Here is a 16,744-nt window from a genome sequence, read left to right as displayed (position 1 = left end):
GAAAAGGTCATAAGTTAACTGGGGAGCTTGATAGATTTAACACAGTTGGATCCGCAAAACTTTTCCTTACTCTCAGACATGCAGACAAACCCTCAGAAAAAATCATAGCCGACACTTCAAGGCTGTGTTAAAAAATACTTTTCTGCTCTCTCCCCACATGACAGACAATGAAAACATCACTTTAAAAGCACTCGCTTCTCACAGAGCGACAAAGAGAAACAGCGAGAGACAGACAAAGAGGAAAATGCCTTTGATGTCACTAAACCAACAAAAAAGATTTCATTTCTATTCACTTTTGGCGTTTTACATGATCTTTTCCCCAGAACAGACGAACGCAATGGTGTGAGTGAACAGTGACTGAGAATTCATTTAATTAAGTCACGTCATAGTTTAACACTGAGCGTGAAGGGTTTGTTTAAATCACTAACAGAAGCAGTGATGCTGGTGTAAGCAAAGAGTACTAATAACATCAGAGTCTCTTTCAACTCTCAAATCACCTTAATGCCACCCCACACCATTCTCTCTTACTCGTATTACGAGTAAAATGTGATGTGAACGATTTCGTTGTGTCATTCGAGTGTCATTGAATCAGAACCTGAAAGAAATGAATAGCACTTAACAAGTAACAAGTAAATATGTTACAACGCTGTACACTCACTTGAGATTTCAAGCATATCAGCGGCCCAGAAAAACTACACACGATCTTCACGTTTCTGGAGAAATAAAAGAAAACATAAAAGAAAAGAAAAGAAACATTTCTCAAGTCTCGTCATGTGGTTCTTACACAAAATAGGTCTTAATTTATTGGACTTAAAGTGGACTAAACCATTTGCCACTTTATAAGAAAACAAACATAAGATTACAGTGAAATCAGTTGAGAAGAATTACACATAAACCAACATTAACATAAAGTTACATTTATTTTACAGACGATTTTATCTAAAGTGACCGACAAATAAGAGAGCCTTTTACACGTCTAAGCAGCTAACAATAAGAGTAGTCTATAACCTTTATACATGCTTTCTATAGTTTCTTTATAGTTTCTAAACAAATGTTGTGTCGTCTTATTCACAGTCTTTTTGTGTCCATGGTGACCATCATCAACTGACCTGTTTTACTTTGAGAGGAGTTTAATCTATATATAGCTGGAGAGATGATTTGTCCATCCAGTAATTTATCTGTAGATGGAACAGACGGTAAACTATGATGGGAAGTTTTAACAAATTCATATCAATGTTACAGTAATATAATATATCTGCTCAGTAATGCAGTAATGGCTGTGACAGGACATCCATCCTATGTCTAGTATGCAACATGAATTCCTCTCTCTCTCTCCCTCTCTCTCTCTTAAAAGACATTAAGAACAAAAATCCCAGATGAGATGTATTTAATATCTCAATTATTTCTGAGATGAAATTTGAATGATTTATTGAAACATCTCATCTGTTTCTCAGATGTTTCTCCTGAGAAAGAGTCAGAAATGTCAGAAATGTCTCCGTCCTTAGAGGTTCAGAAAGAGATATCAACAAGGTGTCAAACTGAGATTTGTCAAGTGTGCAATCAGAAGTCAATATTATTGAAGAACTCAATATGAACTCAAACATTTCTCATCAAATTAAGTTTAAATGATTTTACCTCTGCAACCTACATTAATTGAACACCTCCATACCAGCATGTGAATCATCAATTACATATCTCTTGGTTTTAGGAGACACATCAGAGATTAAGTTGATGCTGAAAGCACAGCTGAGAACTTCATCAAATCTCATCAAATATAACAAACGTGGCTGCAAATGCATTGACAAAAATATAGTTTTAGTTATGTAAAAAAGCAAAATCCAATTGAAATAGAAAGAGCTAGCAAAATTGAGTTTCAGAAGACTAGTGTTGTAAAAAACACGTGTGAAGACAAAACAGTAGAAAAGAGTGTTTGATCACTTTAGTGAAAGAGTTTAAAGAGCGACAGGAAACAGAGTCTTACAAAAACACTTCAAACACAAGTGTGTGAGAGCTAGAATCAAACGTTTTCCATTCTTTTGACTGCTGAAATCTTTCTTTTCCACTGCCTTACACACACACACACACAGAGAGAAATGAAACTACACTGTTTATCGGTTAATCTGTTTTTGGGTGAATCTCTGAAACAAAATATTCTTTATGAAGAACATAAATCATATTTTAGCAACATTAATCATTTTTGCATTGTGATATTTTCATTATAAATCATTTTCCTCTAAATTACCTTTTGAGAAGTCCTCATTCCCATCACAAAGAATATTAAAATAATATTGCTACAACATGGTAACATTTGAATTGCCTTCAAATCAGAATTAATCTCTCCTGTGTCTCTTTCTCTCCGCAGTTTGTTCGCAGTATTCTCGTGGAGTCTTCGCGATATTCGGTTTGTACGATAAGCGCTCAGTACACACTCTGACGTCGTTCTGCAGCGCCCTTCACATCTCTCTGGTGACGCCCAGTTTCCCGGCGGAGGGCGAGACGCAGTTTGTGCTACAGTTGAGGCCTTCCATCCGTGGAGCCCTGCTAAGCATTCTGGACCATTATGACTGGAACCGATTCGTATTCCTGTACGACACCGATCGAGGTAAGAACCGCACCTGTAAGACAAACCTCTGCAGACTTTCAGAGACTGGAACACCTGTCTTTCACAGAGTTGTACACATCCCCTGCGTCTCAATTATTAACATTTTGATGATGATGTTGTCAGTTCATGACTCCACAAAGATTCACAAGATCTCTCAGATTGTTCTCCAAAATAAATGCAGTTGGCAGATCGTGATTTCAAATCAATGACTTTTGGTCATGTTTCAATAAAAAAGTATTTGCTTTAACACGACTGCTATTGGACAATTTATCAAATCGACAAAATAGTTCACTTTTTGTGTTTTTAAACCTTCCTATAATAACCACTTAAGTATTCTACAGAATATACAACAGTTTACAATTTACTGTAGTTAATTCTAACTAGATCTACTAATTCTAAAAGTAAAAGGTTTTGCCACAGTGAAAAACTGAAATAATAAAAGTAAACAGAAACTACACTACAACTAAAAAATAAAAATAAATCATATAATGTATGTATAATAAACAGCTAGTAAAATTACAAAATAGCTAAATATGAATGAACATAAAATTATATTAAAATAATTTTATCAAAGTATAAAAATGTAATAATATTACTAAAATCTAGAACATAACTGTAGTAAAACACACAATTAACACAAATTAATACATTAAAATAAAAAGCTTATTTAAAATATAAATTTAACTACAATTAAACTGAAGACTGAGAAATAAACAATTCCCAGACTGTACAACAGTATACTACAATTTGCTGTAGTAACCACTAGCTATACTACAGTAATTTTTCATGTGGGTGAAACAAAAGGATTAATATTGTTCTCAGAAATAAGTACTAAACATCAGCATGTTCAATACGTTTATAAAATAAAACAGTTGAGCACCACACACACTCATGCATTCATGCGCACACACACTGGTTACTTGGCGACAGTGTAGAAGTTACAGTTGCCGTCTAATGTTCCGCTAGGCATCATGGGAACCCTGGAGTGAGGCAAGACCTGGTTGTGTTTGTGTGTCAGGCAGGCAGCTAAGCAGAAGGAGAATTTCATGACATTAAATGTGTCCTCGTCCTGTGCCAGGGCTATAGTTGGCTGTTCATCCGCCTGCTGTTGGGCCAGCATTCGTTTTGTATGGCCACAAAATGGCTGAAATCTCCTGCCTGCTGTCGCTCCACTGTTCCTTCACAACATCGAGGTCAGTGGAGCGTTAACCGCCCTCCAGCCTGGGGCGACATGGGACGTGAGCCAATGACGCGCTCAACCGTGAGCTCCTCCTCAAAGCTGAGAATAAGAAACTAATGGACGTACTCACGCCCGGCCCTCTCCTCCCTCTTCATTCTCATTACCTTCTCCTCTCTTGGTCAATAAGTGCTGATGTTTGAATTTGACCATGATCCTCCGGAGACCGTCATCTCAGTAGGCAGTGATTCCAAGGACGGACGAATCGGCATCTTTTTTCCACCAATTTTGCCTAGTTCCCTCGGTTTTGTTGACTCTGATCATCCTCCGGGTGCCGGGGAGCGATCTTTCATTCAAATGCACTTGGATTGACCTCGAAGTCTTTTGGCAGATCTGCATCGCAGACGTCTTTCTGCTAAAACGCCTTCATCTCTCGCTCCCGCCCACACATGAAACGGCTCTTTACAAGGGAATGCCTGGCCTGTCTGGATGCATTATCATCATTGAAAGCAGTGATGTGAAGTCAGTGTGGCTATGACTCAATCTATTCATTTATACCTCGCTAAATTTTAATCGAGTTTAATCCAATTTAAATAAAAACATCTCAATGTTCAATCTCGTGAAGCCAGGAGATGGACCACTTGTACTAAACTGTAATTGAATAATAAACTTCAAAGCCCAAATTATTTCTACCACACGCATCTGCGTCTGCTGTATTTGAGATAAGAAAATGTATTTACAAATACTATATATACTGTATATGTGTATACAAAAGCAAATGCATAAATTTAAAACGTCAATAAAAAGATGTTGGTGTTTTCAAATTCTGTAGATATGAGCTATACTTCCTGTACGTTGCTGTATTCCTATTGCCTTCATGACAAACCGAGTGAATCTTGCGCTACACCCCAAACATAATTAATAAGTTCCACTAAATAAATAAATAAAAGGCTGAAAATGGTTTGCTTACTAAATATAATATTGTTATAATATAGTTCAATAATATTGTTCAATTCAGATGTTTTTCTGTAGAGCTTTTAACAAATTTCATTTTTGCAAAACAGCTTTGCAAAAGTACAATTTGTCAATCAAGACATACAGAAGAAAAAATGTTAAAAACATAAGCATTGCATTTTTTGGATGGTTGTCAACAAACATTATTGGTATGTATATTCTATTCTATACTGTATAAAATCTCACATTTGAGCCACTTGATGTTCTGTGATTTCTATGTCATTGTGCTCCCTATTGCCCCCATCGGATAGGTGTTATACTGACCTGAAAGCATTATCCTCTTTATTTACTGATGCGTGCCATCACAAGTGCTAGAATCCCCTTCACTCCGAAAAGTCAAATGATAGCAACACAGATGAGTTAACATCTCCACTTACAGTCCCAGCATTACAGACACAGCCACGGACCTTTGGCGATCTGGACTGGACATGGTGCCGAATGGTTCCAGCTACTGATCTGCGCTAGCTTACTGTCTTGAGACGTGCCTTTTGAAGACACTAAAGAGAAAACTACCACTATGTTTGGTTACCACACATTGTGTATTGAAACGGTCAAATGGTGAAGCATGAGGTTGTGGGTTTTAATGCCAGGCAATACATATACAGTACAGATAGATTTAGATTAAAGCATTTTACGAATATATAAATGTAAATATAAATACAGCTGAGGGTGTGCAACTATCATTTTAGAATTCAATCAGAATTGGTGCATACTACAGTCTCAAACCTCATGAAGTATGCAAGGGATGACCTGTTGTGTTGTGCGAAAAGATTCACCGGGTCTCCATTGCAGTCTGTGTTTACTTACAGGACAGCTGGTGATATTTCATTATTACACAAAACATTTCTTGTGTTGTGTGTGTTTGTTATGGTCATGTGTTGTGTGCATTTTGGTTTGAATTATATCTGAAAATCGTGCACACACACATAGCAGATTGTGTGTTTGTCCTGATGTCCAAAGTCCTGCTGTGCATCTAAAAGCCAATTTAAAGGACATCTGTTGCTGTTGGCCAACACTACTGGCACATTTGTGCAGAATACACAGGGGACATTTGGACAGGGGAAGCGTGAATGGAACAAACACACACCTGTAGAAACACACACACCTGGAGACTGGAAATATCATATCACTGCTATACTACGCCAGGTGCTAAAATGACACAGATTTAACTTTTTCTTAAACCTGGTGACCGACTGGGAGAATATTTCAGACAGCTAACATTAAAATTCAAGTAAAACATGATGCACACTCTGAAATAAAATACTGTCCTGTGTTGTTCACATGTGGTTGCTAGGATACGCCATCCTGCAGGCCATCATGGAGAAGGCGGGGCAGAACGGTTGGCAGGTTAGCGCCATCTGCGTGGAGAACTTCAACGATGCGAGTTACCGAAGGCTGCTGGAGGACCTGGACCGTCGACAGGAGAAGAAGTTTGTCATTGACCTCGAGGCAGAACGACTCCAGAACGTTCTAGAGCAGGTGAGGATTACAAATGTTTCTGGTTTTTAAACTGTATAAAGTAGGAGAAGGTTGAAAATGTTCGTAACACAAATAACACAAAAAAACAATTTGTCATCTGAGCCTTGTTGATGACAGTGGCTGCTAAAACTACGCTGCTATTTTCACAAAACAGTAGTGTTATTGTAGTATGTCAAAAACTGTGATTGCTTTGACAGGGAATGTGATGTCTACAATTTTTGAGATAGATAGAAAAAAGTTAAACTACATTTTCTGATTTTTATAGCACAGATTCAAAGAAACGCACTCACGCACGCACACACACACACACACACGCGGACAAGAGAGAGACCTGAGAAGTGAACAGGAGAGAGTTGGGCATCTGGGCCGTATTTATCAAGCTTCTCAGAATTAATCACAAGAACAGCACTAAGAACTGACTTAAGAGTAAAAAATGTCTTGGCTCAAATCTGCGCTTAAAATTTGGTTATAAAGCAGCTCAGACGTGATTTAAGGGAAGTGTAGGACAAAATCTTAAGTGTCAGGCTCAGAGATGATTTACGACACTTTGCTGTGCCGCAAACAGGATTTTAGATGATGACTTTGGCATGAACCAATCACTGAATAGATTACCTTATTTAAGAATATTCTATGATATATTCACATTGATTGATGAAATTCCTAAAATGAGTTTATATTCAACACACATATTACAATAAAGACTTTTCAATTGAATACATTATGATAAAGTAATTGGAAATGTCACATGTTTCCACCATTTCTATATTTCCCGTTTTAAACTGGTGATAAAATTAGTTTTATTTGCTTTAGTTGAGTAGTTTCGTTTAAGTACAATGTTTTTTTCGGTATAAATGTTTTCTTGGGTGTGAAATCACACATGTCATTGAGAACAGAGAACACGCAAAAATAATGCAATCCCACACTAAAGTCTGCCTCAGAACACCTCACGCAGTTGAACATCACCACAGACCTCTGCCTACATCTTCACACCTGCAGAAACCAGACCGCCACCTAAGATACTCGCCACCACAAAGACATCACTATAGGAAGAAGGAACAACTTCAGCAACTAACCCATGGCATTCACCTTCATCTGAAAACACACCAAACTCAGCACCTACTGCCACCCCAGGAGCTACGCACAGGCTGTCAAAGGACAGACAGAGACCCTGGAGATAAGTGAGATCCAACAGCTGACTTCATGACATGACATGTCTTCATGTCATACAAACTCCAGATTAACAAGAAAATTCTCAAATGTATATTAGAAAAGGATTACCTATCATTTTTGAAAACAAGAACTCTACCCCTTGAACTCTTACATGTCTCTTACAATATTAATGTGGAATATCCAGGCTTGAACTCTAAAGCATTCGGGTTAAAGAGCTCAAACACAGAATTTCAGAAGAGCATTAAGGATATGGAAATTATAATTCTACAGAAGACATGGACTACACCAGACACTACCACCCACTGCCCAACTACAGAGAAATGATTCTACCATCATAATATCTCAACACTGTCCGGCAGAGGACAAATCATCTGGTACAATTCTAAATTTCACAACCACATCAAAACGTTGAAAAATGGAAAATACCACACCTGGATCAAAATTCACAATGATCTACTCCCATTCCAAAAAGGTATAGTCCTGTGTGCCATATAAATCCCCCCATCAGAGTCTATGTACTACAGCAAAGATGTTTCGCAACATTAAAGAAGGAGACGAGTCACTTCCAGGCTCAGGGAAATGTGCTCATCTGTGGAGACCTGAACGCCAGAACAGGACTACAGCCGGATTTCACCTACACACAAGGAAGTAAATATATCAACAGTAAACTGACCTGCATTAATAATACATTCTCTCATATGCACAGAAATAATCATGACTGTATTGTGAATAAGAATGGGAAAGATCTACTTCAGCTCTGTCAAAATCTGGGTCTGTACATTGTCAACGGGAGGTTACATGGAGAACTTTAAGGAGATTCACTTTTTGCTCACCTCTTAGGAACAGTACATTTGATTATATGATAACAGACATAGATCCTTCACTGTTAGAGAACCAAACCCTCTATCTGATCACAGTCAAATTAATCTACATCTACTCTACAAGACAGAAGATAGCATTAACACAAAGCCACGTGAGCTGTACAGTATCAGAAAACCATACAGATGGACTGAAAACAACTGAGAACAGTGTCAAACCAGAAACAGAGATCCAAATAATGCAGAGATTTGACTTCTTTACTGTGAAACATTAAAACAATACAAACATACACTCAGGACCAAAAAAGCCCATACACCAAAAAACAACTGACAATTTTCGAGAAGTTAGTCAATACAAATTCTAGGATAATTGGAACAATCTGAAAAACACTGATCATGAAGAATTGGCAATTCAAAATGGAGAAATATGGGAAAGTCATTTCCAAACATTGTTTAATAAAGTACAGACAGACACAAACCATGAGCAAAATCAAACAATCAAACAATTAGAAAAACTAGAATTAGCAATAAAAGATAATCAAAATCCATTAGACTTTCCAATAACTGAAAAAGAACTTGAAAGAAAGCAAAAACCTTAAAGCAAAAAAGCATCTGGACCTGACAGGATTTTAAACCAAATGATAAAACATACAAACAGTATATTCCAACAGGCCCTTTTAAAATGATTTATTTGTGATTATGAGTTTAGGTCACTCCCTGACATCTGTAATCAAGGTTTGATAACACAAATCTTTAAAAACGGAAATAAATTTGACCCCAAGGCAAATGCCTGAGGCATTTGTGTGAGTAGTAGTAGGCCACTAAGTAAGTGCTCTTCCTCGAATGCGGAACACACTACAGAGACCACTTCCTACCATCGGGAGGAGTTCCAGTGGGGACACCCGAATGGTCTCACCGTCAGAGCTCATGGGAAATGGGAGCATTCGTGTAGCTCAGTGGTAAGAGCATTGCGTTAATAACGCAAGGTTGTCGGTTTGATCCCAAGGGATTGCAAATACCTATGTATAAATGTATAGGATAATGCAATGTAAGTCGCTTTGGATGAATGCATGAATGTAAATATATGCAGAATGAAGTAGTTAACCACGAGGTGGTGGTCCACCAAGGGTAGGTCATGGGTTACCAAGGTGGGAACCAATCATGAGGATCATCAGCTCTGCAGATGTTTGGAGAGAGGCGCCCTGAGCCATTGCCCACGAGAAGGCTATACCCCGGGTGGATTGAGCTCTCACTGATAGTGGGCACAGGCGATCTTGGGATTTGAATGCTGTCGTGATGGCGTCCACAGTCCAATGCGCTACTCCCTGTTTGGAGACAGCCCTCCCCTTCTGCTGACCTCCAAAACAGACAAAGAGCTGATCAGAGCTCCTGAAGCTCTGCGTGCGGTCCAAGTAGAGGTGCAGTGCACATATTGGACATAACACGGATGGGGTTGGGTCTTTCTCCGCAGTGGGGAGTGCCTGCAAGTTCACCACCTGGTCCCGAAAGGGAGTGGTGGGAGCTTTGGGCAAGTCGCCAGGCCTGGGTCTCAGGATAACGTGAGAATCACTGGGCCTGAATTCCAGGCAATCAGGGGACACGGAGAATGCTTGTAGGTCCACTACCCTCTTGATGGAAGCGTCGAGGGAGGAAGTCACGGCGGGGAGGATATACAGCCTCTGTCTGCTTCTTTACTGTTGAGAACTGCTGCTCAACAGTATCACCAAACAGTCCTCCCTCCCGAGATGGGTGCGTCAAGGAGGCGGAGCTTCTCAGCGTCATTCATCTGTGCAAGGTTCGGCCAGAGGTGTCTCTCTTGGACCATAAGAGTGTACATTGTCTGACCCAGGGCCCCGCAAGGTCACCTAGGTTGCCCGTAAGCGAGGTCGGTGACGTTACAGGTTCATAAGCACTGGGTCAGTCTTACCCTCGTGGAGCTCTCTCAATGCCTTGGACCTGCAGGATGGCCATAGCATGGAGAGAGGAGGCAGCTTGGCGCTCAGCACTGTATGCTCTAGACACCAGAGATGCCGAAAACCTACACGCTCTGAACAGGAGTCTAGATCAAGCCGAAGTATCCTCTAGCTGCCCCACCATCGAGGAAAGAAAGGGTGGCGGAACTAGTTTGACGTGCACACGCCAAAAAAGGGGGCTTACTGAGTTAATCATGGACTTCAGGGAAACACAGCACTGGGGCCGGGCGCGGCTTGCAGCCGCGCTCAACCCCAAGGCAACATGTATCTGGCCGCGAGCAGTGAGAGAGGCAGTGCGGTGCACTGCAACTCAATGCTCGCGGCGGCCCGGGAAAGCATGGCTAATATTCCGACATCTTCATCTTCCTGAGCTTGTTCTCGGAGGAGGGAGCTGCAAGGAATCGCCAGTAAGTCACCCCCCCCCCCTGATACTGCAAGGGACATCACACACCGTGTCCAATACGTGGTTGAGTCTCTTGGGGAACAGTCAGAAGAGATGAGGTGCAAACGGTCTGCGAGCCAGTGGCTGACAGATTTTACGCACACAATAATCCTCACATCACCCTCCCTGCTTCTGGAACTGCCGAATCCAGCAGAAATTTGGTGCAGAGTTTGAAGTCTCGAAGTCGATCAGAAAAACAATAGGTGAATGAATGCAGCACGCCATTTCCCCTTTTATACCTGGATATCCCGTGGCGGAGTCCGGCATGCAAATTTAATTCGCCAATTTCAATGGCCTTTTCTAAGCTAGTCGAAGTTGATAGGTTCTCAAGGGCGAACCCCATCTGTCGGTTCGACACAAAGTCGAGAGACCGACAGAAAAGGAACTAAAAAGATCACCTTTCAGAAAAGATCCAGATCCCAACTATCACAACACACATTTGCATGCGGCACAAACCCAATTACACACACACCACACTACAACCTGGGTTTAAAAATCACATCCACAGGAAACTTTAATCCCGCAGTGAATGAACTGAGAGACAAAGCACTCAGGGCCTTACATGCCATCAAACGTCAATGTCCTATAAAAATCCCAATTACAATTTGGCTGAAAAATATTAGAATCTGTAATAGAACCGATTGCGCTCTGTGGCAGTGAAGTGTGGAGCCCACTGACAAATCCAAATCAAGATTTTACTAAATGGGAAAAACATCCAATTGGCCTGCATGCAGAACTCATTAAAAATATCTTACAAATGCACCGGCACACAGCAAACAATACATGCAGGGCAGAATCAGGCAAATATCCACTAATCCTAAAGATAGAAAAAAGGCCAATCAAAGTCTGTAAACATGTTAAAAACAGTAAACCTCACTCATATCATTATAAAGCCCTGAAACACCAAGAGATGAGAAAAAAAATGAATCCTCTCTGTCAGCTAGTCATAACATCTGACAATACTGAAAAAATCAAACTCAACCAAATTATAACACAAACAAAACTACATCACTCACTGGGAAACCCAAACAAAACAACAAAGTAAAATGCAAATTTTATTTGACCCTACAGAGATAATACAGTATGGCAGACTGTACACAGTGACAGATAAACACTAAGAGCCATGTTGAAAAGATCCAGACTCAGTGGACACAAACTCACTATAGAGAGGACCAGACACAGACAAACATGGCTGCCAGAGTACCAGAGGACCAGAGACCAGAGACTGTGTCCACACTGTGATCTCAACAAAATTGAGATAGAACTCCACTTCCTAACAGAATCCACAAAATACATGGATATACAGACAGTGTTCTATGAAAAAATCAAGTCCATACACCAGGAGTTTGAAAGTCTGTCAAACGATGAGAAACTGCCATGTCTGTTAGGAGAACACAAGGATTGCTGTTTGTTAGCTGCACAATATGTGTCTGCCTCTCACAACAAAAGAGAAAACAATCAATCTGCCCTGACCTGATGTTTCCAATATATGTTCATAAAATTATATTATGAAATCCCTTTATTCTGTGACTTAAATGTATATTTCGATTTTGTACATTTTGTCTAAGCTATACTCTATTACTGTTTTTATATATTTACATCTATTATATTATAAACCACTTTAAGTGCACTACATACATCTCTCTTTTTTATCTCATCTCACTATTTGTACAGCCCAGCTGCAAATGCTTTGGCAATTCGAATGTACACTTTGTCATGCCAATAAAGCATACCTAAATTGAAATTGAAAATTGAGAGAGAGAGATAGAGGAAGAGAGAGGAGAGATATAGAGAGAGGCGAGAGACAGAGGGAGAGAGAGAGAGAGAGAGAGACAGACGGGAACAGGTGCTTGCAAAACTGCTGCCAAACAGCCTGTAACAGATTCATCTCATGTCACATTGACCCAAGAAGATCTAAACAATACATTCACACGTACAGGACAAACCGTGGGTGCAAAAGTTCTCACAAAGTAAAACTTCTTTAAAAAAACATGCGAAAATGCCTAACTTTACATTTCCTAAAGGCAATAATAAGTCTAGAAAGAACAGTGTGTGAAAGTTTTAGGTTTTGTTTTGAATTCGTAGTTGTGTGTAAATGAAACACTGAATAGAAATGCTGTCATGACGCTTCTAACCATGCCAGCTGGATTTTATTACATTTTCATTTATGCATTTGGCAGACGCTTTTATCCAAAGCAACTTACATTACTTTATCCTATACATTTTACATAGGTATGTGCAATCCCCTGGGATCTAACCCACAACTTTGCGTTGTTAACGCAATGCTCTTACCACTGAGCTACAGGAAAGGAAAACTTCAAATAACAAAAACAAATGTTTGTCTAAACGGTGGAAATGCGATGCACTAGCTGAGCGTGTGAAATGTTTGTACTACTGGACTGTTAGGTTCAGTGTTTTAGATCTATAATGATGTTTAACACCAGAGCAGAATGAGCAGTCAAAGATCAGATCACTGGTCATCTGTCTCTATGTCTGATCTATGGACTCAGCGTGTTTGATTGTTGCACGGCCCGTCTGTTTCATTGCATTCCTGCATTCTTCAGACAGACCTCTGAGATCCTCATACATCAGCCTGTCAAGCACACAGACGCAGTGCCGCGGTCAGACGCGGTGGGGTACAACATTAACAGAATGTTCTCTTTACATGCTCTGCCAGTCTGGCCAGCAGGTGCCACACTCCTCGACCAGATGTGACACTGGCATCAGCAGAGATAGAGAGAATGACGTACAGATTAGAATTTATATAAAATACATAACAAGTCATGTACATTATTTATATATATATATTTTTTGAGACCTCAAATACTTCTGATTCAGTATTAAGCACTACAACAGTCTACTACATGTATTGAGAAAAGTGCAAAATTGCTGTTGGATGATTCATGTCATTCCTGAGGTTTGATTTGTTGAACATTCTTCACGCACTGGACTGAAATGACCACAATACATCTAGAAATGATCATTAAATGTACATTTAAAATGGTGTCAAATTTTTTTCAGCAGCTGTATATACAGTGCATCAGCTTTAGACACTGGCTACTGGACCTCTGTTTAAAAGTAGATCAAATAGATTTGTAGGACGGTAAATGATGTAAGGTCTCTCTTTAAATTTCTCTCTCTCTCAGGTGGTGAGTGTGGGTAAACACGTGAAAGGATATCACTACATCATCGCTAATCTGGTGAGTGCTGGCGCTCTTTTTTTTTAGATTGAGCTGTGGAGGGAATAAGGCGATGTGGAGGACAATGTGTCCTCTAGCTGTAATTCTCATTGATGGAGGTGCCGTGTAAAAACAGGTGGAGCCCATTTCTCCCGTGAGATAAATCACTGTTAAGATATTTTTCTTAGACATCAATGAGATTAACTGGAGTGCCAATTAAAATTTGGTCTCATCTACATCTCAGCGAAAAACAGGCAGAACTCTTGCTAATGTCTCCAGTAGGGTTTACCAAGCTTGCATTCAAATAGGAATATTAATGAAGATCTTACTGTGAACTCAAACATCTCTTATGAAATCAGTGCCGGTGCTCTGCAAAATCTCAGACGATAAGACCGACGATAGTTTGTTCTGGGGAAACAGCGTATCCATCTGGCACAGCACCGAGACTAGTAGACATCGCTGCATTTTCTCCTAGGAAAATTCTGCTCATGAGTTTGGAAGTCATAAATACATTGCGAGTAGATGTATAGGGCAATTTCAAAGATTTTTCTATTTTTATTTACCAGTTTTTAAACACTAAAGCAACAAAATGAAGACCATTACGAGCATTACATCAGTAATTAACGCTTACTCTTACATTATCAGCCGTTTCTTATGTAGTACATACATCTGTTGCTTTATAAACCTGCTTTCAAGCTTTATCAAAATTTCTCCTCCACACACCACAAAATGTGAAATCTTGTTCAATTTCTGAGCCTCTGTGCATGATGTACTGCTAAATCCTCATTCTGTTACATGTGATTTATCATTGCTTATTTTTGCTGGGTTTAACATATTCCGTGATGACATTTGTTAGTGTCACCAGCGGGCATATTAAAAATGGTTATAACTCTATCCGTCTCTCTCTTTAGTTTCATCAATCTCTGTTTTCTCATCTCTATCTTTTGAATGAACGGCTCTTGCTCTCTGTCTCTGCAGGGTTTTAAGGATATTTCTCTAGAGAGGTTCATGCACGGTGGAGCCAATGTAACTGGTTTCCAATTGGTGGATTTCAGCAAACCAATGGTGATCAAATTAATGCAGCGATGGAATAAACTGGACCAGAGGGAGTATCCCGGTTCTGAGAGCCCACCCAGGGTAAAAACAAAGACTTTCATTCCAAAACACAATTTAACATCAATTAACCAACACAGGTAGAAACAAAAAGCAACAGATCTAGCCAAAATTGTATATTTTACAGAACGTTGGTTAATCTTTTCAATTTTTAAGTATTTCAATTCTGCCCATTTTTTTTTTAATTATTAAAGTTATGCACCATGACGATTTTTTCTCATCAATCTCTGATTTAGCATTCCTGTAGCACAGTGGTAAGAGCTGGGTTCAATCCCAGGGGATTGCACATACCTACGTATAAATGTATAGGATAATGAAATGTAAATCGCTTTGGATTAAGGCGTCTTTGGATTAAGGCGTCTGCCAAATGCATAAATGTAAATGTATTCATTTAATAACAACTGAAATTTGGGAGGAAACAATGCAAAAAAATCATAATGGTCCTACTTTAAAGATAGTCACAGTCATTGAAAAAAGTCTTAAGGAAAAAAATATGTATATATATATATATAAAACTGTAAATATGACACATGAAGTTCAGAATAAAAACTTCTGTATTCAAGCAGTGTGTGTATCTGAATCACAGGCTGGGTGGTCCACCAGACTCTAATTTAGAATCCTTTCAGACGCATGCGGCAGAATTCCAGTCACAGATGTTTAGCCAATCAGACTGTGACAGGACACGTCCTTCCACAAGCTATAGCCAATGCGATTTAACAAGCAGAAGCTCTGCTAATATTTTAGCCAATTAAAGCGTGACAGACCACAGCAGTAGCAGTTAAACTCTCCACCGGGACCGGCCAACACTGTAGAAACAAGTCCAGGTTTAAATGCGGGAATGTGATAATTAAATGCACACTTCCGTTCAGAAGTCAATGTGTTTGTTAAAAATTCTGTGAATTGCAGGACGATTCACTTATCATTGTTATTATAATGCAAATCTACTGTGGATTTTTACCTAATGACAAAGTCCTGTATCAGACATTACTCTAGTGTACTAATGGAAACAGTGTCCTACTTCATCTTTAAGTAATCATTCTAATGTACTCAACTTTTTTATTCTCTTAGCACAGCTGAAAACGGTCGTGCTAATTTGATAAAGTGTGAAAATTGCAATTCTGTATTTCAACACTTGCAATCCATTTGCGGTTTTAAAAATGGTCAAACAGATACAGCTTTTCCTCATGTTGAGAGAACATTTGCGAGATAAATTAGATGCAAACTTCATCTAAGAAAAGAAAATACAGAAAACCTGAAGTTTAGCATTAGTAGAATAGATTAGAATAGATTAGAATAGAATAGAATAGAATAGAACATAACAGAATTGAATTGAATAGAATACTTAATAGAAGGAGTAATTCAATAAAAAAAATCATGATAAAATACTCACCCTCATGTCATCCAAGAAATGAAGGTTTTTGATGAAAACATTCCGGGATATTTCTCAATATTGTGTACTGCAATGGACGCCAAAAGGTTGAATGTCAAAATAACAGTTATAGTGCAGCTGTTAAAGGTCTTATCTAGCAAAACCATTGGTCATTTTCTAAAAACAATTGAAATGTATGTGCTTTATAAACACAAATGCTTGTTCTGTTCTGCGATGCGCGTTCAACACATTATATGTACTTTAACGTTAAAAACTTGCACATTCCACTTGTAAACACTGACTCGGTACTTCCGCCTACGTCAAGCTTGACCATTTCAACGTAATTACGTATTTTGTGAACTCACAAACACGCATTTCAGAACAGAGCAAGGCTAGCATTTGTGTTTA

The 16,744-nt window shown here is 39.2% G+C and overlaps 1 protein-coding gene across 3 annotated transcripts in view; it reads left to right on the top strand.

The window, feature by feature from the left end:
* Positions 1-16,744, top strand: part of gria4a (glutamate receptor, ionotropic, AMPA 4a) — a 66,400-nt gene that overhangs the window by 13,391 nt on the left and 36,265 nt on the right. For all 3 annotated transcript variants that reach the window (XR_008907463.1, XM_056756439.1, XM_056756438.1), the window contains exons 4-7: positions 2,363-2,602; positions 6,088-6,272; positions 13,822-13,875; positions 14,833-14,991. Coding sequence is in view for 2 of the 3 variants with exons in the window: in XM_056756439.1 (XP_056612417.1) it covers positions 2,363-2,602; positions 6,088-6,272; positions 13,822-13,875; positions 14,833-14,991 (638 nt within the window). In the remaining variant the exon portion in view is untranslated. The remainder of the gene's footprint in view (positions 1-2,362; positions 2,603-6,087; positions 6,273-13,821; positions 13,876-14,832; positions 14,992-16,744) is intronic.

This window comes from Triplophysa dalaica, chromosome 9 (genome assembly GCF_015846415.1).
Source record: "Triplophysa dalaica isolate WHDGS20190420 chromosome 9, ASM1584641v1, whole genome shotgun sequence".
NCBI classification, from domain to species: Eukaryota; Metazoa; Chordata; class Actinopteri; order Cypriniformes; family Nemacheilidae; genus Triplophysa; species Triplophysa dalaica.
The sequence above is the reverse complement of the archived record's forward strand: the minus strand, read 5'-3'. Positions and strand labels throughout refer to the sequence as shown.